At 48.5% G+C, this 23802-nt stretch overlaps 1 protein-coding gene across 1 annotated transcript in view; it reads right to left on the reverse strand.

Annotated features, from left to right (window-relative positions):
* Window positions 1-23802, reverse strand: part of Csmd2 (CUB and Sushi multiple domains 2) — a 633859-nt gene that overhangs the window by 299379 nt on the left and 310678 nt on the right. Inside the window, exon 8 of the mRNA XM_029561678.1 lies at window positions 6011-6123. Within this exon, the coding sequence (XP_029417538.1) occupies window positions 6011-6123 (113 nt within the window). The remainder of the gene's footprint in view (window positions 1-6010; window positions 6124-23802) is intronic.

Below are 23802 nucleotides of genomic sequence, written 5' to 3' on the forward strand. Positions count from 1 at the left end.
CGCTGTGGTACCATTCCATGTGCTGGAATTCAGAACTGAATAAAAAGGAGGGCGCACACTAAGCACCAACACTCATCTCTCACTCTGCTTCTGCTGGTGCAACATGCCCAGTGACCTCATGTTCCTGCTGTCACGAGTCCCTTGCTATGATGTGCAAACTCTAGGCCAGAATAAGACCTTCCCTCTTTAAGTCGCTGTGGTCAGTATTTTGTCACAGCACTGAGAAAAGTAACTCATCCGGGACTCTTGCAAGCCTCGAGCTTCTGGCCAATGTAATGTGTTTTCAAAGGGACATGCCCATTCTGCTGGTCACCGATACACAGGACACATAGCTGAGGAGGAGCTGGCTGTGTCAGCTGTGTCTCTCCCACTGCACAAGATTTCTCCACAGACAGGAGATGGGTGGTTATGAGGTAGAGTGTTCCTTTTTCTGAGAACCTACTATGTGTCAGGATCTTCTTTCACTTCCCATGATCCTGTAGGGTGAATAACATTCCCTGTTTTCAGAAGAGAAGGGCTGTAGTTAGGAGACTGGTAAGCACAACCTGTGAGAAGGACTTTGGGTGTGAACTGTCCTCAACAGGGTGACATGTGTTTGAACACTCAGGCCCTGGCTGGTGGATTTGTTTAGGGAACAGTAGGGGGGTGGGGCTAGCTGGACGAGGTGGTTTCTTATACCCCAACCCATCCCATTCTGAAGCTTGGGTCACACTGGGGTTACAGGCACACATGTGGCCACACCTCAGTTGTTTTTTTTTTTTTTTTTTTTAATAAAGGTCTTGGGTATTTGAACTCAGACCCTCATGTGTGCACAGCAAGTGCCCTTACCCACTAAGCCACCTCCCAGCCCATTATTATCATCATTATTATTTTGATCTTTTCTTTTCCTTCAATGATTTACAAACATGAAACCCATTCTTAATTTCAGGGCCTTTCAAGAGCAGGGAGAGGCTGGACTGAGGCTGCTGTTGATTCATAAATAGCTGTGGTACCTTAAACATGGCAGTTTCAGATGGTCTGGCCATTTGCTACCTGGTGTGTTCTGTCCTACTGTGTGCCTGACATCTGTCTGAGGGCCACTCTAAGTCACTGTCTCTTTTGTTTATCTTTTTTTCCTAGAGTTCCTAATCAGGCCCAACTGCAGCTCCTCAAGCTGTAGGGAAAATACGAGCTTGTGTCTGCCCTTCTCCTTAACTTGTTCTCCTCAGAAGTGAGTGGAACTCCCCACCCTTCGCTCATACGGTCACATGACAAGCACTGTTAAGTGCAATATTACCTGTCTTCTGATGGCCAGTGAGAGCTGAGCCCAGCTAGGACTCAGACTTTCGGACAGACTCGGTGTTAGCTGAAATACTATCTGGGTATGCAGACAACTGAGCTGTCTTTCATTATTACTGTTGTTATAATTACCGGCATGTTTGTGGTGTGTGCGCATGTGTACATGAGTGTGGCTGACAGAGGTTGATGTCCAGTGTCTTTCTTAATTGCTCTCTATCTTATTTACTGAGGTAGGATCTCTCTTCTGAACCCAGAGATTGCCAATTTGGCTAGTCTAGCTAGTCTTCTATCTCAGGGATCCCCTCTGTCTATGCCTCTCGAGCACTGGGATTACAGGTGAGCTGCCATGCCCACCTTACTTTTTATGTGAGTCCCGGGGATCTGAATTCTGGTCCTTATGCATTTGTGGCAAGCACTTTACCCACTGAGACATCTCCAAGCCTTATTATTACTGTTATTATTATTATCATTTTGAGACATGCTCTTGCTATGCGGCTCAGGCTGGCATTGAACTCCTGATCCTCTTGTCTCAACCTCCTGTGTGTTGGGCTTACAGGTGTGTGTGCCTGACTGTACAACTAAATTCTGATTAGAACAGAATGTGTCATATGGGTTTTTAAACTTTAGTTTTAGTTTTGTTTGTGTCCATCAATACAGTTAGGGATTGATCATTATGGTGGTGACAGGTCATAATCACTGACATCTCTCATGGTGTGGAACAGAGAGTGGGTGAAACTCATCCTGGGATAATGACCTCCCACCTGTCTCTGGGGTCTACCTTGTGGACTTCTGGGGAATAGGGGAGTCACAGGTCATGCCGGAGGGCCTTAATGGTGCAGGGCAGGCATAGGAGGGTCTTTGCTCCTCCTTCTGGCATCCTGCTGGGGCAGCAGAGGGGAGGTACATGGTTTGGAGGAAAGAGAGGGAGGGCAGGGATTCCTGGGGCCCCTCCCACATTCATTGCTGAGCCCCAACACTGGGTTGGCAGCTGTCTCCCAGATCTGCTAGAGGGTCCGTCTTCCATGGATTCAGCTCCTGCCACTGTGCCCCTAGGATGTGGCTTTAAGGAGATCAGTTGTGACAGCAGCCACCTTGTTGCTTAGTCCTTAAATGTGGCCCTACCCCTGCAGTTTCCATGGCTGCACTGCCTCTTCTGAAACTTATCCCTCTGTTAAACCATCTTCAGCTGTTGTTCTGGGGCATCCTAGCCGGGACACAGCAGGACTGAGGCTGAGAAAGCTGTTCCATAGAGCCATGAAAGGACCCTCTAGAAGATGGCTGGGCATGTTCACACTATGCACTCTGTCTGGAAAACACTAGAAAAAAATGGGCCTGGGGAACAATCATGTATTAACACAATGGAGGTCAACAGATGTTCTAGATGTCCCACTGACACTCCCAGGGGACAAATCTGGGCTGCACACTGTGAATGAGACCTTGAGCCTGCAGTGCACACATGTTGGGGCACTCTCTGTGTGTCTGTAAAATGAAGCTGTCGATATGCCTGATTCATGCAACCATATTTAGGATAGGGCCAAGTTATCTGGGACAAGTACCCACAACCTTGGCAGCTCTAGGATGTAGCAATACAAAAAGCCCTGTGTGGGAGGGTTAGGGCTCGGAGAGTGGAGGACAGAACTTGAAAAAGAGCATGCCTGAAACAGAGCTTCTTGGGTTGTGGGCTGTACCTTGCTCCAGGCTTGTAAAGTTAGTTTAGAGGTTGCAGCTAACACTAAAAAGTGGAAGAGGGGATTGAGGAGATGGCTCAGTAGTTAAGAGCATTGGTTGCTCTTGCAGAGGACCGAGCTTCAGTTCCCAGCACCCACATGGTGGCTAATAATCATCCCTGACTCCAGTTCCAGGGATCTGACACGCTCTTCTGACCTCCGTGGGTATTGCATGACATGGGTGTACTTAACACACATGCAGGACAATACACTCATACACACACAGAAATATACATATGTATATAAAGTGGAAGAGATCATGGCAGAAGAGGGGGTGGACAGACTGTAGGAGCCAGGGGTAGTGTATGACCATAAGAAGAGTTTTCTAGGCTTCTGGTAACTTGCTCATATGAACTTACAGCAATGATGATAGCATGCACAAGACCCATGCAAACTCAATCAGACCAAAACCCAGGATAGAACTGGGGAAATGGGCAGGAGGCCCAAACCTTGGCCAATGAACTATTGGCAGCTGATCACTGCTAGGTAAGGGAGAGTTGGTTGTCTTTAAAGAAGTGATGCTAGATAGGCTGAACAGGCTCCAGTGAATGAACTCACACCAAGAGACACCCGGGTACACAAACTTGACTCTATAGGCCTTGCCATATATGACAAAAAGCATGAAATCTGGCGGTCAAACTATGGGGGGGGGTTACATAAAGGGGAGGGGGTGCAAATATGTAGTGTATGAAATGCACAAATAATAAAAATGTATATTTAAAAAAGTGAAAGAGAAATGCTCAGGGTCCCTTACATCCAGGCGAAATCCCCTGGGTGACATTTTGTTCTATATATGTATGTGCGTTGTGGGTTGTGATGGGAAAATGCATATATGTGTATGTGCACATGTGTGTGCACATGTGTGTGTGTGCATATATAGGCACACGTACATACACACACTTACAATGGGGTATGATTCACAAAAGAAAGTTTCAAATTTACTGGGCAGATAGTGAAAGGAAGACATAGCTAGGCACTGGAAGAAGCAAGTCTGTGATTTTGTAGATTAACTCACACAGCCGTGTAGGTAAATTCTAATTTCACCATGTAGGAGCTTTGTGCTCTTGGGCTGCTTACACAAACTAATGTGGACCTCTGCGAAAAGTATGAGACTGGAAGCTGGTAGGTCACTGTGCCGTGGACAGATGTGAAAAGGTACCTAGCATGCGGCCTAGCACACAGTATGTGTGCAACAGGCACACAGTAGGGATGCAGTAGATAAGAGACTTAGAGACTCCCTGCACAGGGTGAGGGGGGTACAATCAGGTGACTTAGAGACTGCCTTGTATGAGTTCTTGAAGCCCTTGCCTGCCATTGAGCCTTAAGCCAATCCCAAGGATGCAGGAGCCCTCGGGAACTTGAATTATTAGACACACCCGGCACTTATTTAATCAGGCGGAATCACAACATTCAGCTCTGCTTTCCTGTTTTGGAAAACACAGCAGGCAGATGCAGCCAGGGTGCCTCTCTTGGCCTGGTGCCTGGTCTTAGAGGTGGCACAGTGTCTCCAGGAAAGCCAGGTTCTAGGATGCCTTCAGGCCCACTGGGTTTCTAGTTTATTTTTCAGATACTGCAAAGGTGTCCTCTAGGGTAGGCCAAGGGAATGAGGTCATTTACGAGGTCCAGATGTGAAGATGTGGCCTGTCCCCCTGCTGCTTTTACCCCAGATCCTAGCCAGAAAGTCCTGCCCTAGGGGCCTTGGAGGAGGGCCTCTGCTGTGCTTGGAGCTGCCCCCTGTATGGGTCAGTAGACCCCTGACCTTGGAGCCCCAGGCCTGCTATTTGAGTCTTCTCTTAGTAAGACCATGGGATAAGTGCATTGTTGAATCTATTAAAACCCTCACCCCTGGGTGATGGGTAATAAATGAAGGTTTACTGAACATCTTCTGAGGTCAGGTGTTGACGAACCCCGCTGTTAAGGTCGACTCCCTTTCTCAGCGGGGGGCCTCCTGTTCTCTGCCTGACTTATCTGGAAAGTGCCTCCAAGCACAGATGCCTGACCTTATTTGGAATATGACCTTGGGCATATCGTTACCGACAATAAAACTGCCCCCAGGTTTTTCCTATATGATAATTAGGCATTGCACTATAGTCAGATGATAGGATCCCCCTACCACATTAAATAAAGCATACTATGAACACCTATCAGCTGAGGCTTTGGCTGCTGCCTCCACACTATATTTTTCCCTCACCCCCACTGAATAAACGGAGCTGTTTCACTGAATCTGCCTCCCCGGAAGGTTTTTTCCGTCACGCTCACTGGCCGTCCTGACCCCGTTCTTCACTTCTGCTCCCTTTGTCCTCGTGGGTCGGTGACCAACGGTCCACGAGGGGAGGGAGAGACCCACAGTCAGGGTGTCTATCAGTTTTGGATGCTGTCTCAGGCAAGGTTGAAGGAGTGCCTGCTTCCCATCATGAATCTACTGGATGCCTGCGCGTCCTCCAGAGCTTCTGGGTTAACCAGCTCCTCTTTCTACAATGGCTCCTGGGCTTTGGAAATTCTTCATCCTTGGAGCAGAAATGTGCTTACTTGTGGTTTCCACCTGCTGCTCCTGCTCTGAGCTCTCGCCCAGATCAGAGCAGGTAAGTAAGTAACCCCTAAAGGGATCCCACCTGAGTTTGCAATATAGTCGTATTCTAGACAGAAGGAAGAACAGAGGTGTGCAGAGCCCCTCCAATGCAGCTGCCTCACCGGGTGATGATGAGGAACAAAGAAGGCGGTGCCTGCAAAGTGCCTCACACCGGGCCTGACTCTTAGAAAGTGTCCCACGAGTGCTAACCATTATGCTGAGCCTGCCTGAAGGGTGACTGCCAGGCCTATTTGAGAATTGCCATCTGATGGCAAAAAGCTATGTGGGCAGGCGCACAGACGTTTGGATTTGCAGCTATAAAAGACATGAGACAAAGATGCCCGCAGCTACATGCTGGTCCCTGTGTGGGAGGCTGAGTCCCCCAGGCTTGCTGCTGTTGTCCCCTCGGAGTCAGCCTGTAGTCCGGTTCACTTACCTTGGTACTGGGCGCTGAAGCCGCGCTGCCTGTGGTTGCCATCTGATGTGAAGTGCAGCCGCAGCCAGTTCTTGCTGCTGATGACAGGGGCTGGGAGGCTGGCTCCGGTGAACCTGCAAGGGACAGGATGCAGAGGGGTCAGGAGGAGCAAAGCAGGACACCTGGGGTTCCTGGAGGGCTGCACAGCTTTTTCAGGCAGATTATTAACATCCCTTCTATCCCTCAGCCAGATGCCTCCGGCCTGGAGCTGAGTTGAGCACCCCCTACCGATACACTGTCAGTACTGCACTGCATTTCTCATTTTCTGGGTCTTTGCTATCTTTTGCTTGGTGGGCTCTGCTCCCCTGTCCCCACTTTCTCCTGACCTCCCAGGACTCCAGGAAGTCCTTGGACTATCCCAGACCAGAAGAGTCTTCCTATTCTTCCAGACTTTAAAGCCACACAGATCTTAGTTCGTACTGGGTTTTCCTCACTGTGGCTTTGTATGCAGCACCTGATCTTTCTGAACACCAGCTCCTGAGCCTGTGGAACTAAGTGAAAAAAATGTCTGGGCACCGAAGTCACCCCAGAACCTGGCACATCTCAGCTTCCCTTCGGTAGCTCCTTCCCTCCTGTAACTCCACCACATTCAATTTCCATTATAATTCGGCCGTCAGTGTGCCTCCCTAAGATCACCCCTCAATGGGGAGCAGTGGGGCTGAGTAAGAGGGACTAGCTGTGCTACGTGACCTCAGGACAGTCACTTAAATCCTCTGAGACTCTTCCACCTATAGGACAGGACCAATGATGTCCCTTCTCAAAGGGTTTCCACAAGCCAACACACAGCAGACAGCACACAGTGGTCTCCCCCGCAGCAGCAGCAGCAGCAGCAGCAGCAGCAGATAGGGCACCTGGCAGGGGTGCCAGGGTCCCAGCAGAAAGCAGGTCTAATGAAACATTCCTCAGGAAGGTGACAACAGGCTGTATCCCCACCACTGACTGAGCAGGAAGCAGGGCTCTGGGGCTGGTGGTGGTGGGGGGTGCTCATCACCATTACCCTTCCTGGAGCAGAGAAACAAGGAAGTACTGTCAGACCCAGATCTTCTGTGGGCTGATTTGTGAAAGTCCATGGAACAACCAGAACTCACTATCTTTTTCCCCTCCTCCAATTCCCTGCTGATGCTCCTGTTGATCTCTCCAATTGCAAACTTTATGGAAAAGCTATGTTTGCCCACAGATGTCTCCCCAAGTGGGGGAGAGGGGTGGGAAAGAAGGCAAGAGGGGGGAAGCTGAGGGGGCAGCCAACAGAGTGGCTCTCCATAAATATACATTAAACAAAAGATTTAACCAAGGCGCTTAATACCCTGTGAACTGAATTTTTACTACAATGGAAACGCTGACACACACAAAACTCTAGGAATGTAACCCATATTGCTTGGGCAGGAACTATTATAGAAACCAATTACTGTATTTCACCAGATCCATTTAAAATAGTTTATTACAGGGTGAGTCATTTAAGTTTTCTAAGGAGCTGCAAATGGTGCTGTGGGCTTCCCCCCACCTCAGGCCAAATTCAATTCGAGCTCAATGGCAGAGCTGCGAGGCTATTTACATAAAGAAGGAAGGCTGGGGAGAGCTCACCTGAATAATTCAGAACCCCAAGCTCCTTCTTGAAAAATGGTGGGGAGGAGGTGCCTATCAGTTCCCATTGTAGTTGGAAGTTGGGGGCAGAGCCTCTGAGTTCTGGGTTGCAGTAGATGAGTGCCTAGCTCCCTGAGCATGGCTTCCCCAGGGCCTCCTGGCACCCCCATCTCTCCTATCCTTCCCAGCCTCTTCCCATCCCCAGGAGTCCTGGTAACTGATCACCCCTGAGTGCCAATCTTTGAAGGTCCAGTGTGTGTGGTGTGTGTGTGTGTGTATACACTCTGCTCTGCCTCTGTCTCTCCAAGCACATGTGTTGAATGTTGGAGGTCTCCCTGGCCCTGCTTCCTTTTGTAGTAGGATCCTCCCCAGCTGCTATGGAGAGAGAGATAACGCTGGGTTTGATGCAAACTTTTCCAACAGAACCTAGAACCACGGCTTCTATCTGGACTCAGCCCTCAGAAGGCTGAGGTAGGAGGATTGCTGGGAGTTTAAGGACAAGAGACTTTGTCTTAAAAATAAACCCAAACCAAATAAAATCGACAACAAAACCAACCCTTTCCACACCAGAGAGGACAAGGGTGACTTGCAGGCTGAAGTTATGCTGAGCCATAAGAGGGTCAGGAGTGAGGACCATGAGCACGGACCATACGCATGGACAGTGAACCAGGACTGCGAGTGTGGACATCAGCCATGAGCATGGACCGAGAGCATGGACTCATGTGAACTGCGAAGGGGGACCTCAGGGGTGGACTGTGGACTGTGTGTGAGAACTGGGAGTGTGGACCACACGCACATAAGGACCGTTGAGAGCATGGACTCACGTGAACTGCGAAGGGGGACCTCAGGGGTGGACTGTGTGTGAGAACTGGGAGTGTGGACCACACGCACATAAGGACCGTGAAGGAAGGTCATAAGCGTGAACCATGAGCATGGACTGTAGGGACTGTGAGTGTGAACTGTGACCTCCTTTACAGGGAATTCTGGGAAGATGAATCCTTAGTCCTAGGAAGCAGACCGGAGGTTGCTGGAGCTGGGTGTGAGAGCTGCAGGCTAGGAAGGACTGCATGTGGTTACTTTCTTAGGCAGCTGTGAACTGAACAGAAGGCCACTTTTGCAATGCCCCTAAGAGCTGTGCGTTTACAATGGACAGAGTGATTTTATGCAAATGACACTTAACAGAGTTAATTAAAATGGAAACAAAACTGAATGAATCTCCAAGGCCTCCAGTCTTCAAGAGTAAAATTCCCTACCTTGAACCTCCAAGGCCATGGGCAAAGTTTTCCCTCTCCTGCTTCCATTTCTAACTACCACTTCTGTGTTCCAGCCACTTGGACTTCTTGCTATGAAAAGCTGGCCAAACCTGCTTCTGCCCCAGGGTCTTTGTACTTGACCAGTTCCCCCTGCCTGCTATGCTGGCTCTCCTTACAGACTTTCACCTGACTCTCCATCCTGGAGCCACCCAGCAAGAGTCAGCAAGAGTCAACATTCTTAGCGGAGCCTTCCTGGTCTGTTTCTTACTTGGTCTGTTTCTTACCTGATCTTTCAGCCTGACCCACCCCCCCTCCCCATTCTCTAGTCAAACGGAAAAGCAGCTGGAATAGCATTCTTATCTGTCTTTGTGCTCTTAATTGGGTCACCTGGCTGCACACAGAGATGAAGAAACTCACTGAAGTTCACACAGTGATGAAATGGCAGAGGTGGGATTCAAACCCAGACCATCCCATTTAGAGCCTGGTGCACTCAGCCAGGGTATTACTGCGTTACTGTCACGTGTGTGTGCACGAGTAGCACCATCTAGGCTGAATTCCATCCTATGTCTTCCCCTTCTCTCCTTCCTTCCTCCCTCCCTCCAGGATGCTCTTTAATTTTGCTCCCTCTTAGAATCATAATTAAAGGAGAGAAACACTAAGAGAGGGGCTCCCCTTCAAACCTTTCTGTCCACATTAACTTCTCTCTGGGGGGCCTGGGGAATTCCAAGTTTGCCCAGGAAATCGCTAACGGAGTATAACACAGAATGTATTTAAGCAATTACACTAGAGGTGTTTTTTCTTTTTGGTAAATTGACTTCTGTTAAATGGGGCTTCATTAATGGAATCTGGCTTGGGGAGAATAAAAAAGAATCACTTCTTTTAATGCCCATATTTGATTAGGGGAAAGTGGCTTTGAGCGACTCGCCTCTGCAGAGCACTGCAAGCCTTTGCTCCTGGCTGCAGGAAAATTCTGAGCCTGGCTTGGGAAAAGCATTTCTTCAGGGAAACTTCTTTTGGAGTCAGCATGTTGGGGTGCTGAGAGATGCCCCACCTCCACTCCGTAATAATGACTTCCTGGGGACTAGGGCCTTCAGCTGAGAGACAGAGACTGATTTAAATGCCAGCATCCCTGAAAACAGCCAACCTCAGGGGACAAGCATGCAGGCAGTCACCAGGCATCCTGTTAGCAAAGGCTATGTGTTTGTTGTGAGTTCCGCTTTTTAGATAGGGAAATCCCTGCAAAGCCTGTCCCTGTACTATACATGGCCTCTCTTAGGGTTACTGCATCTGGCACGAGCTCCCAGGCCTCCTCAGCTAGGCAGTGGCTCTGAACCAGCAAGGCCCACTGGGATTGGGACTTGAGGGCTTTCTACACCCTAGTCTCCAGTGTGAGACTAGGGCCACATAGAGTACAGCTTCTGGCTCCTCAGGGCCAGATAGGGGAGGTAGGTGTTGTCCTATCCTACTTCTTCCCCACCACTTGCCAGGGGGCGGAAGGGACAATCCTTCTGAAAGTCTTCCTCGGTGGAGGCTGAGTCTGGCTCCCCACCTTGGCTGCCTCTTAACTCTGAACTGGGTATTTCCCAGCTCACTCCAACATCTAGGCTCCCCATAAAAACTTTCCATGATCACTTTTCTATCAGCCAATGTCCTAGTGCTCTTGCTGTGTCAGGAGAAAGCTCTTTCCCAGGACAGTCTCATGATTGTTCCTGCTTTCCAAAAGCGGATGAATGCCCACAGGTGAGTCTAGGTATCTGAGAAATGAACTCTGGGTTGAGTCCCCCGGGCTTGGGTCCACCTTCCTCCCCAGTGGGGCTCTTTCCCAGCAGCACCTGCCTGCAGCTCTGAAAGGCCTGGGCTACCCAGCCATGATTCCACTGCCAGGGATAGGAGTGACAGATAGGGGCATTTTTATCTATAAGGACACATTTGCAGTTTATGTATAGAAAGGAATATGCACACAGGCATTGTAAGCGGCCCAGGAGGTACACACTGCTGCTTTGTTCTGAGTTAACCTTTAACCTAGATGTAAGCTATTCTCTAGAAAAGCAGGGACTCAGTGTCCTTGGCCTATGTGTGTGTGATGACTAGTTTAAAATATCAACTCACCACAGCCAAGAATTACCTGTGAAGAGAACCTCAGTGAAGGCAACATCTAGACCAGGTTGGCCTGTGGAAATGTCTGTGGGGGATTGTCTTGATTGTCAATCCATTGTGGGTGGAACATTCCCTAGGCTGGGGGGGGGAGTGTCTTGAGCTATGTAGGTGAGAAGAAGCTGAATGAGAAAAAGCAAACAAGAATCTTGTGTTTCTTTCTCTCTGCTCTTGACAGTGAATGTGTTGTGACCCGTTGCTGTGACTTCCTCACATGATGAGCTATATAACCTAGAAGTGTAAGACAAATAAACCCTTTCCTCCCCAAAAGTTGCTTTAAGTCAGGGTGTTTTGTCGCAGCAACAGGAATGAAACTGAGAAAGTATGCAAACCACCCTGTTCCTTAACCCCAAGGACAGATGATAATAAGGGAAAAGTGCAGGAGACCCATGAGGGAAGTACCAATACCATGAACCTCGGAGACAAGGCTGACCATCTGACCAGGAAGGGGGACCAAGCTTGGGAGTGACTGCTGCCTTTGTTCTGATTCTCTGTGGAGTGTGCTGACTGGAGATGACAGGGATGGAAGACAGTTTGAGACTTTAGTCCTCTAGCTTCCCAGACTGCCTGAATAGAGTGCAGCTTCAAGATTCAATTCCTGGAGCTGGAGAGATGGCTCAGTGGTTAACAGCACTGACTGCTCTTGCAGAGGACCTGAGTTCAATTCCCAGCACCCACAAGGCGGCTAACAACCATTTGTAACTCCAGTTGCAGTGGATCTGATGCCCTCTTCTGGCCTCCATAGGCACTGAATGCATGTGATGCCCTTACATACATGTTGGCAAAATATTCATACACATAAGATAAAATTATATAATTTTTTTTTAAAGTTTGAATTCCTGTTTCTGCTCATTTGGTGCCTAATGACAGGCAGCACAAACTCTGGTATTCCAGGTACACTCAGGGTTGGCCACTGTGCCCTGCATATAGAAGGGCCCTACTTCCCAACACCCCACCCCTCCTGGCACTCAACCCAGACAAGCATCACCCTCAGTTCCCCATCTGCCACACTACAGCCATGACCTTGTCACCTCCCCCTGTGGTCCACAGAGACCACATTAGGTCAGATCTCTGCCTCCACACTTGGGAGATTGGATTGAGCCTCTGTCTTGCAACAAATCCAACAGTGGAGAACAGACCCATCAGGCCCAGAACTGAGCCTAGACTCTTAAAGGTCTTCCCTCCCCAGTGACACCTCCTCTGAACTCCAGCCTCTGCACATGCTGTTCCCTTGGACCCAGAGTACTGTCCCTGTCGCCCCATCTATCTACCTAGCAAAATTTGCTGATTCCATAGCCCTGGACAACTGTCTCCTGCTCCTTCTCCCAGTGTGTTCCTGGGCATACTAACTTGTAATAATCTTTTGCCCTGACCGTCTCTCCAACCAGAGGTAAAGTTCTGTGCAAGCTGGGATGGGAGCCTCTTTGAGCACCTGTAGCCACAATGTGCGACACAGAAGTGCCATGAACAGGGCTGGCAAAACAGGCTTGTGCCTGTTTCTGCAGATAAAGTCTCATCCTTTATCCAGTCAGAGCCCTGCCCACCCATCCATCCCATTCACTAGCTGTCTGTGGCTGATTCCCCACTGTGAATACAGAGCTGTGTCACACCTTGCACTAGGGCTGGCTAGAATGCTTGCCTGGCAATGCATGAAACTCTGGGTTCGATATTCTGGCAACCCATAAACCAGGGGTAGTAGCTCATGCCTACGACTCAGCTTTGGGAGGTGAAGGCACAGGAATCAGAAGTTCAAGAACATCCTTGGCTACACAGTGAGAAAAAGCTTTGCACAGACAGAAATATTTACTTTCTGGTCATTTGCAAAGTTTGCTCTCTCCCAGCATGGAAACCTCACAGATGATGTCGTTAGTCAATAAAAATTTAATTTCTAAGTAGGGAATCACAAAGGGACAAATACATACCTTACACATTTCGGCTTGTGCCTGTTTCTGCAGATAAAGTCTCATCCTTTATCCAGTCAGAGCCCTGCCCACCCATCCATCCCATTCACTAGCTGTCTGTGGCTGATTCCCCACTGTGAATACAGAGCTGTGTCACACCTTGCACTAGGGCTGGCTAGAATGCTTGCCTGGCAATGCATGAAACTCTGGGTTCGATATTCTGGCAACCCATAAACCAGGGGTAGTAGCTCATGCCTACGACTCAGCTTTGGGAGGTGAAGGCACAGGAATCAGAAGTTCAAGAACATCCTTGGCTACACAGTGAGAAAAAGCTTTGCACAGACAGAAATATTTACTTTCTGGTCATTTGCAAAGTTTGCTCTCTCCCAGCATGGAAACCTCACAGATGATGTCGTTAGTCAATAAAAATTTAATTTCTAAGTAGGGAATCACAAAGGGACAAATACATACCTTACACATTTCCCTACAATGTAAACTACTTAAACATCCATGTGGTTGCCAGTTAGTTTAATGCAGGACCAGGGCCCTTCCTGTGACCACAGGTTTGCTCTTTACACTGTATGTCTCATACAAATTATAACCATAATGTATTTACCAGGCACTCAGGCAACAAATATTTACCGAACTAATATTACTACAGTGTGTGGAGATGTTGCACCTGTCCCATGGATCCTACCCAGTGGGGACGCTATCTCCTTCATTCATCCCTACCTCTTTGGAAGCAGCTCTTTTCGGAGACTCCCCTTGGTGGAGTCATTCCAGAGCATTCGATCGCGTTTCATCACAGTAACTGTATTTCCTTTCACACTCATATCTCATCCGTTTATGTGATGTTTAATTTAAATCACATAATTACAATAACAAATATGACTGGCACTGGGAGAGTTGGCAACAAACCCAACCGATTCTCAGAAAGTGCAAGGCTCAGCTGGAGGGAGCAGGAGCTCAGGGGCGGGAGGGGAGGGTGGGAGATGGCTGGCTGGCAGCCACAGGCACCAGAAAAGAAACTCTGTCAAGGTTGTGGGAGCTCTGGGACACTGGAGGGTGGTGAGTGTGTGTGCAGGTGTATGCGTGTAGAGGTCAGCCTTGGGTGTCAGTCTACAGGAGCTGTCCACATTGTGTTTTGAGACAGGGTCTCACATTGGCCTGGAACCCTCAAATTAGGCAGGACTGGTTAGTCAGTGAGCCCCAGGGACCCTTGTGTCTGCCTCCCTGGTACGGTACTAGGATTACAAGTGTGCATCACCATGCCAGACTTTTTTTTTTTTTTTGGTCTTTTTGAGACAGGGTCTCCCTGTAGCCCCAGCTGTCCTGGAACTCACTATGTAGACCAAGTTGGCCTTGAACTCACAGAGATCTGCCTGCTTCTGCCTCCCAAGTGCTGGGACTACAGGCATATCCCACCACGCCCAGCCAAATTTTTTTTTTAACATGGGTTTCAGGTCCTCATGATTGAGCAGCAAGCACTTGACCGGCTGAGATGTACGCCCTGCCCCAGAACACTTCTATCACATATGAAGGGGACAAACGAAGTAAGCCCAATCACTTGCTCCCACCAGCAAGCACATCTTTCCTAATCATATTCCCTCTGCAGTCAGGAGAGGACAACTAATTGATCTCTGAATCTTAGATTCCAGAAGTACTTTGGGGTCTTCTAGGCCTGATGCTCAACTGTGTGGATCCCCATGATCATTCCTGACTTGGAATGCTTGCAGTAGTAAAACACCTCATCTTCTTCCAATTGTCCACCTTCATCTACCTACCCTTGTCTTGGCTTACTGTCTCCCCTCCTAGGTGGATCAGCACCACCAATAGGAAACCCGCCCTGTACTGCAGAGCCCAGTTTGCTCCTCCATGTCCCCAGGGCTCTCTGCACTTTCTCAAGGGCCTGCTTCTCTCCTGACCATGCACTCCCTGAAGACAACCACTGCTTCCCTCTTGTCTACCCATCCTTCCTTGGAACATGGCACAGTTCCTGCCACAAGGAGTCGACTCACTGAGTACTACCCAGTGGAAGAAGGAGCCGTGGACTGAGTGTACGCATGACGGGGACCCCGCTGTTGAAAACAGAGGGTACATGTAGGTGAGGGAGCTGGTGAGCTGCGGGACAGTGTGGAGGGATGCCAGGTGCCATGCTGTGTGCATCTTATTGTTAAGAACACCACCTACTTGTATCAAAAAGACATGGGTCTCTACCCTGCCCTTGGCCTGGCTATGCCTCCCACTCACATAGCAGCTGCTGGTGCCTTCCTGGGGGACTTCCAGATGCAGATCTCTCACAGCGCAGCAGAACAGCCTTTGTCATTGTGGGCAAATGTTCCTGTTTTCCTACAAGCAACTCCATAAGGCCCACGAATAAGCAAAGCTCATTCGAAGTTTGGGTGAATGTTAGCTCCAGGGAGCCCACAATCACCATCAGTTAAATGTTTTTCCTCCAGCTTTGTGGCTCTCTGGAGGATGTGTGTCTGATCCTGGAGCACGGAGGTGGGGTGGGACAAGGACCCTGGTTGAATCTGTCATGGGAAAAAGAGCTTTGCCACTGACATCTGGGTCTTGCCTTTTTGGTGGGAGCACACTGAATAGGTTTTATGGTGGCTAGTGGTGGCCATGGCCTTCCAACTGTAGCTCAAAGCTGATGAGCAAGGTATTTCCTACCTGAAACACAAGATGTATCTGGGATGTTGAAATGACTGAACAGAAAGGGTCTGAAGACAGTGCTCTATCAGGGCCCTGGGGGTGGGTCCCCAGAATCCTCGTAGGGGTGCCCAGCCCTCTTCCCTCTGTACCTGAGTCTAAGTCACACAGTTCCACTCTTCCCTGAACACTAAAATGCTTCGAAGACCTGTCTGTCCCTCAATCTTCAGCCTCTGAGAAGGGACAGTCATGAGAATTACCAACAGTCAACTGGATCAGGGTGCTCATGTGACCTAAGCTAGGCCAATAAGTAGATGAGTCTCTGTTGGGAAGATAGGCCCCTGGGACCCTGTTTGGAGGCCACATGGTGGACAGAAGGAGTGAGTGCTCACTTGGATGAAGAGGAGGGAGCCCCTTCTAGGCTTAGTTCTATGTCAGGGCTGGAGGGTTGGGAAAGGGCGTCCCAGCATCCCTTCTTCCACTCCTGGAGCTGCTGCCCCACACACTTACAAGATGTCCTAGGCCATGTCCATTGGTTCCCCTCTAGTCTTGTTCTAGACTGTGTGGGACAGTGTCACAGAGCAGATCATACCCTGACCAGCCCCAGGGCCCATAGGCTATGCTGTGTTCCCACCCAGGACTCTATCACTGCAGGTGGCAATCTTGATATCTTAGAACATTAAAGCTTTCATCATCTGGCATGGTCCAAGGGCTAAGGAGTAGGCTTTCAGAGCCTGGTGATCATGGTACCCTCACAGTACACTGAGACTCCACCCTGCCTGGCCCATGTTTCTGCCCCAGAGCTGATACCACTGCTGTGTTCCCTGTATATCGGCAACAGTTAAGCAGGGTCAGGGTGGGGCTTAGTCTAGGAAACCAGCCAATCCTGGATTCAGATTCAGGTTCCTCTCTTTACTAGGTGGACATGTGGCATCACTTCTGGCAGGCTCCATTTCCTCACCTGTGCCATGGGCTTCCTTGGCACATCTGTGCTTCTGGGTACAGCACACCTAGAACTGTGCCTGACATGGCAGAGGCCTCACATGTAAAGCTCTCATCCTCCCTGGCTGAGGTCTGAGATGTGTGCAACCTGAGCAAGTTACCAAGAACACTACCTCCAGAGGACACAGGATTGATTAAGCTGACTTGTGGAGGCTTCCAAGGCCAACGAGAAGGCTGCCATCCACCCTGGGAACAGAACAGGACTAGGGTAGAAAGGCAGGAAACTTGGTGGCCCCCAGCAGCTCCTGCATCCTCAGTCTTGCTCATCTTCCTAGTGTCACTGGAAGGCGTGACTGGGAGGAGGAGGAACCCACCTCTTCCAGGAAGGCCAGACACACCTGCTTCGTGCATTCCAGCACACTTCTTTAGGATACTTCTGTAGAAGAAATGTTTGCAGATGGGTCTGGAGACACCACGCATGTTTGCATTTGCCTGCACATGCCACTACCCTTCTGAGTTTGAGTATTATTCTCTCACTTCCAGAAGGGGGCTCTGGAGCCCAGCTGGATGACTGGGATCCCCAGATAGCTGCAGAGTTGGATGCTTAAACCCTCCCTGCCATCAAGGGGTCCTGGAGTATCATGGAGTTATCATCCACTGACCCTGTGGCTTTGTGGTGGTGGCTTTACACAGTGTCCACAGTCACGTTTTGTGGGAGGCTTAACAGGGATGCGGTGAGGCTGAGTCAGCTCCTTAGAAGCCTCAAGGTACAGCAGTGCTTCTCTTGGGTGGGTCATGTCCAGGGAACCCCAGGTTAAGGGATTGACAGAGTGGAAGCAGCATGAAGCAGAGACTCAGCATAGTGGTCTTGGAAGAAGTCTGCCAGGTGAGTGACTCTCTGCTCTACAATTCCTAGCTGGTTTACTTAGGGTGAGTAAGGGGCCTGCACTGGCCTCAGTTTCCCTACCTATTTAATATCAATAAAGAAAACACCTACTTCATAGAACTGTTGAGGGGTAAGGTGCTGCATACAAATGCCTTCAGCACTGTGCCTAGCTCATACATAGCAAATACCCCTAGACATATACATGAGTTCTATGAGGGCTGTAGTGTGTGTGTGCGCCACACATACTATCTCAATAAAAAGCCAGGGCTAGCATTGTAGGGTTATAACAGATGAAGGAGAGGATAGAGAAAGGGATAATCCAAAACATGGAGGGAATAAGAAGTCCTGTCCCGTGCAATCACTGCTGCAGCACCCCTGGGTGAATGCTATACACTGGTGGCTTCGGGTGGCAAAACCTTGTTCAACCTGGGACAGAGAAGAAGCCAGTGGCTGCCACAGTCAAATAACAGAAGAGAGCAGAGCTTCAACTGGCTCAGAGATGTCCTGAGTCAGGAATTCAAATGCCACCAGCCTTGCTCTGCAAGGCTGTCTGCTGGCCGGCTGTGAAGAGGGATGCTTGAGGATGAACTGTGCCCACTCTCAGCTGATTCACTCTCTCACTTTTGTCACCAGAAAGAAGGCAGAGTTGGCGTCCCTTGATTATAATCGGAAAAGGTCCACAGGAAGTCTCTCACTGCTTTGACTGGGCAGTATGCCCATTCCTTAGAACAAGGGCATGGGTCCGGTGGGAACCCCATGACTGGTGTGGGGACAGTTCTCCAAAAGAAGGAATGTGCTGGAAGGAAGGGGTGCTAGGTAGATACAAAGTGGTCATTGTGTTTCTAATCAAGGGATTAGAAAAATTGACCAGGGTCACTCTACAACCCTGCAGTGTAAGGAAGTGGTTTGTTAAAGTGCCACATAAAATTTGGAGGGGGCGGGTTGTCCTTCTTCCTAGAAGTGACCCATTGTGTCTGTCCCTTGCTGTCATGATCCATTCTTGTGCCTGATCATCTTTTATTTCCTGTCCACCTAGCTTCCATCAGCCTCTGCCCTTGGGGATAAACTCAAGACTCTATGTGGATCTGCTGGTGCTGTTGGTGAAGTTCTATGAGTCATCCAGGCTTGTCTACCAGCTGGGCTCAGTGTACCCCAAAGTCAGCAGATGAACTGATCAGATCCTTTGGGAATGAAGGTCAACCTGAATGAGAAAAGACTAGCCTGGATTCCTTTACATGTTGAGATGGGGACAACTATGCTCCTTCCACCTGCCCACTTTCAGAAATACTTGGACTTGGTCTTGTTGCTTCCTGGTGTCTTTCTCTCCCTGGCCCCAGTCGAAAGAAGTGTCTCACAATCCGTAGAGATCATGGGCTGAGGGGTCAAACCAACTTGCGTCTGAAGCCTGAGCTCTGTTGCTGCTGCTCAGTCTCTCTCCCCTACCCCCTCTCCAGGATTCCAGAAATGGTACAACTGAAGTCTTATTTTCATTCAAGTACAGACGGCCTGACTTCTTATGGGCAGATAGCCAGGAGTTCAGCTTCTTCCCTAAGACATGGCCAGTGCTCAAGAACTATTCATCACTGGCCTTCAAGGAAGCAGCCAGCCTGCCCCAGCCCCTCAGCAGCTACTTACTGAGATATGCGAGAGAGAACAAACTGAAAGAAGTAAGAATGGATTAATTGGTAAGTGAAAGTGAATTACTGACCTAATGAGTCAGTCAGTGAGTGAAGAAAAGTGTGGAGAATTGAGTAGGTCGTGCTTTCTGTCCTTCCTCGAATCCAACAGACAGCAGGGTGTTTTCATCTTTATTAACACAAGCCGGGGTTAAGAATAGGGTGCAAAGCTGGGCCTGGTGGTGCAGGACTATAATCCCAGCTACTTGAGAGTCTGATGCAGTATAGGATTGCAAGTTCAAGGACATCCTGGACAACTTAGGCCTTATCTCAAAATTGAAAATTTCAAAACATGTTGGGGTACAGCTGAGGGGTAGGGTGCTTGCCTCATAGATGAAGGACCCTCCATTCAGTCCTTAGTATAGCAAAAGAAATCGTGTAGGAAAGCTGTACAACACCCCCTGGGCCCATGATTTCTACTGATTGTCAGCTGGCTGAGAAAGACCCTGTGCCAACTTCCTTAAAAAATTTTAAATTAATTTTATGTGTATGAGTGTATGTATATAAGTGTACCCATGTTGTGCAATGCCCATGGAGGTCAGAAGAAGGCATCAGATTTACTGGAACTGGAGTTACAGATGGTCGTTAGCTGTCATGTGGGTACTGGGGATCGAATCTGGGTCTTCTGTAAGAGCAGTCACCCCAGCCCCTGTGCTAGCTTCTCTTTAAAAATGTTATATACAACTTTACACATATAAAGTACTCTGATCATATTGATCTCCCAATTGTCCTCTTATCTCCTTTCTACTCCTGCTGAACCTTTTCTTCCCAATGAGTCTCTCTTCTTTGATGCTCTGTGTGTGTGTGTGTGTGTGTGTGTGTGTGTGTGTGTGTTGAATTTAATTGGGGTTGCTTGCATGGGCATGGATGGGGAGGTATTTACTTGAGCAAGGGCAACTTACCAGTGGCTACACCACTAAGGAATTTGACTCCCCCGTCTCCCAACATCCAATAACTGCCTATAGCTCCTTGGGGAGTGGAGGGGCATTATGAGCCCATTCCCTATCCATGATGGATTGTTGACAGGTCCAGGCTTGTATAAGTCTAGTCCAGGCAGCCACAGTCACTGTGAGTTCACGAGTGCAGTGGCCATGGCATGTCTAGAAGGCAGCATTTCCCAGCACTCCTCCCCATCCTCCAGCTCTCATATTCTTTCCGTTCACTTTTCTGAGCTGCCCCCTAAGCCTTTAAAAGAGGAGAGGGGTAATATAACTGCTCCTTTTAGGACTGAACACTCAGTCACCTAATTGCATTATTTAGACCCATTAGCAGTCTCTGTATTCACTGACAGGCACTGTAAAAAGAAGCTTCTCTGGCCAAGGCAACAAACAGAAGGAAGTTTGATAATATGTCCGTTTAGCAGAATCTATACCCTATGACCTCCACTGTCATGGACTTTGACCAGGTTTACAGTACCAAGCATGATTTTCCTCCAGTGGAGGAGCCCTCAAATCCAATCAGAATGAGGTTGGCAACTCCTTGTGACCATTGGTTTTGATGTCAACTTGCCACAAATTAGAATTGCCTGAGTAGAGAGTCTCAGTTGAGGAACTGTCTTAGTCTTAATCCATCTCAAACATGGGCAGCACCTTCTGGCAGCAGCCCAGAAAAAAGGGCGTGGCAGAAGGACGACTATTCCCCTTGTGCTAGTCTGGCCTTCTCTCTGGAAGCTGACCCAGTAAATGTATCCAGTTTCTGCTGCTGATTCCTTTGCTGATATCAGAACCAGCATTTCCAGGCTTCCATCGATGACTGAGGACCAGCAGCTCTCCAGGAATCTTTCAGGTTTTCAATGCCGGATTGGGCCTGTTGAGGCACCCAGCCCCGTGGACTGAGAAACTACCGGGCTCTTGGTCTCTCCCACATGAGACAGCTACTGTTGGATTACTCCAAATGCTGAAGCCCCCACCCAGCCTCAAGAACCAAGCAACTACAAGGTTCTCAGCCTCGTGGGTGAGATTCAGCTGTTGTTACTATTCTGAAGTAAGCTGCTAAATTCTTTCAATATATATTCGTTCTAGCAGTTCTGTTTCTCTAGAGAACCATAGTATGCGTCCATAACAGTCATGCCTTTATTGCCCCATCTTGCCTGGTAGGTTGATACTGTAGCATTCAGAGTCCATAGCTGGGTACAACCCTTGATGTCCCCAGCAGCCTATCTAGCACCTTCTAACAGCGTGGAAGGCTGGCCAGCAGGCTTCCATCTCAATTCCAGCTTGATCTCCGTCTTGCACCCGAAGGATCTTACCATCTAGTTCTAGTGGCAAACCAAGAGCAACAGCAAAAGCCCGTGCTTTCTTGTGGGTCTCTGGAGCCTCCCTGACCAACAATTCCTAAGGAGGTATTCCTCACCTGGCACTGAGATGTCTGTTTAATAACAGGTGGCTTCTGACAGCATCATTATCCACCCATGTAAGGTACTTCAGTTCAAAGGTGTTTTTTTCTTTTTTTTTTAATTCTATTTTAAAATTGCTTTATAAAGTAGTAAGTTTCCTTCCATAGGACTTTTTCATAAATCTTTAGTTTTGGTTAACTATCCCTCCCCACTCGATGATGTCCCACTCCTGTCCCTACTTAAATATTTCTACCTCCAGTATTCTCTCATTTTTTTTCCACATCGCTGTGTTAGCTTTTTAGTGTTGTCTTAATAAATTACTATAATTGGAAGATTGTTAGACTATTGCTTGTTAGTTATAGCCTTGAGTGAATGACTTGACCTAAGATTCAACTTCCTTATCTATAAGAAGAATGGTAACACTAACATTTCCTTGAGAGTGCTTCTAAGACTTAAGTGAAAATTTATGCACTAATAATAATACTTTTATTATTTTATGAGCATATGTATATAATGCCTACCATTGTGCTGTTGCATGATGTGTTAAATGTCAGTTATTATTCACTGAAACAGTTAGATGTTATTTTATCTCAAGATATAAATCACTATAGATTTAACTGGTTAAGCAGGATAGCTATATTGCAGTACGTTTCTGGAGGTGAGACATTCAAGATGGATATTTCACTAGGACAAGGTCAAGGTCAGCAGGGGCTATGGACAGGGGACCCTGCTGCTTGTCTTTTCTAGATTCTCATGGTCATGGCTATTTCTCAGCATAGAATCTTTCTCCATCTTCAAAACCAACCTTGTAGCATCTTCCGTGTCTCTGCCATTTCATCTTCCGTGACTCTGACACTCTTGTGTCACTCTTAGGATCTATGGATGGCATCGAGGCTTGCCTTGATGATCCAGGAGAACCACCCCCCATCTGAGGGTGCTTCATGTGATCTCGTTTGCCAAGCCCTTTGCTCTCGGTGGCACCATCACAGGTCTGAGGACTTAAGATGTGGACAGCACTAGATTGCTGTTTTCCTACATACTCACAGATACTTTGCTCAGAGGACAGTTTGAGCCAAGGAGTCCCACTCCAGGAGGGAAAGGCAGAAGAGGCTGGGGCAAGTATCAGAGCACCTGTGCCTGAGCACTGTGATTTCTCAAAGCTCAGATGACTCCAGCTCGCCCCCAAATTGTAAAATCCCTAAATTTATCAATGTTGTGCCAAAGGCATATATGCTGATACAATTGAGAGGAAAATCTTGCCAAGTGATTCTTGGATATGACAGGGCAGAGTGCCTCAACCTCGGCTACACAGTACTAACAGCCGGGAGATTTTTGAAAAAGAATCGTAGTTTCAAATAATAGAGCTGCAAGATGGTACAGAGACTCTGTGTATGCCCCTCTCCCAGCTTCCCTAAGTTTATCACCCTACATAAACAAAGAACATACATCAAAACTAAGAAATCAGCATTTCAACACTGCCAACCTAGTGGAAGGCATCATGCAGATTCCTCCAGCTGTCCCCTAATGCTCCCTCTCTAGTCCCAAGACCCAACCTTGCATCTCTCCTCGCATCTAGTTGCCACATCACCTCGCCTCAGTATCATCCAAGGTGTATCAGTTTCCTTGTTTCCCTGGTATTTGGTCCCTGCATGGCTTGGTCAAATGCTTTCTCGGGATTGGGCCTGGAGTATGGGTGTGGAGGAAGGACGTTGCTGGGGTGCGATGCTCTTATTATGGCGTCATAGAAAAGGGGTGTGTGATATCAGTGTCACCTATTACTCCCGCTGTCCACTTCGACAGCTTGGTTGAGTTGATGCCTGCTAGCTTCCTCTGTGATAAAAACTCTCTGTTGTCTTTTCCTGTCCCTAAGTGCAGTCTCTACTCGAGGGAGGATGTGCCAGCTGCTTCTCCTCCCATCATTTCAATCAGATAGGTCTTCACTTTATCAACATCTCACAGCTTTTTATTTGTGTGTGTATTCATGTGTGCAGGTGCATATGTATGTGGGTACACATGTTTGCATACGCATGTTGTTCTGCTTTGCTTCTTCATTGCTGTGACAGAATACTCTGAGCACTACCAACTTGGGGAGGAAAGGGTTTATTCAGCTTACAGCTCCCAGGTTGCAGTTCATCAGGGAGCCCAAGGTAGGAATTCAGGGCAGGAACCTGGAAGCAGGAGCTGGAACACAGGCCATGGAGGAATGCTGCTTACTGACTTGCTCCCCTGGCCCCTGCTCAGCCTGCTTTCTTATGCAACACAGGCCCACCTGCCCAGGGGTGGCACTACCCACATTTCTCAACAATCAAGAACGTGCCTCATGGACATGGCCACAGGCCAGTCCAAAGAAGGCAATTCCCCAATTGAGGC

Source organism: Nannospalax galili, unplaced genomic scaffold (genome assembly GCF_000622305.1).
Source record: "Nannospalax galili isolate Female #2095 unplaced genomic scaffold, S.galili_v1.0 scaffold473, whole genome shotgun sequence".
Lineage (NCBI taxonomy): Eukaryota > Metazoa > Chordata > Mammalia > Rodentia > Spalacidae > Nannospalax > Nannospalax galili.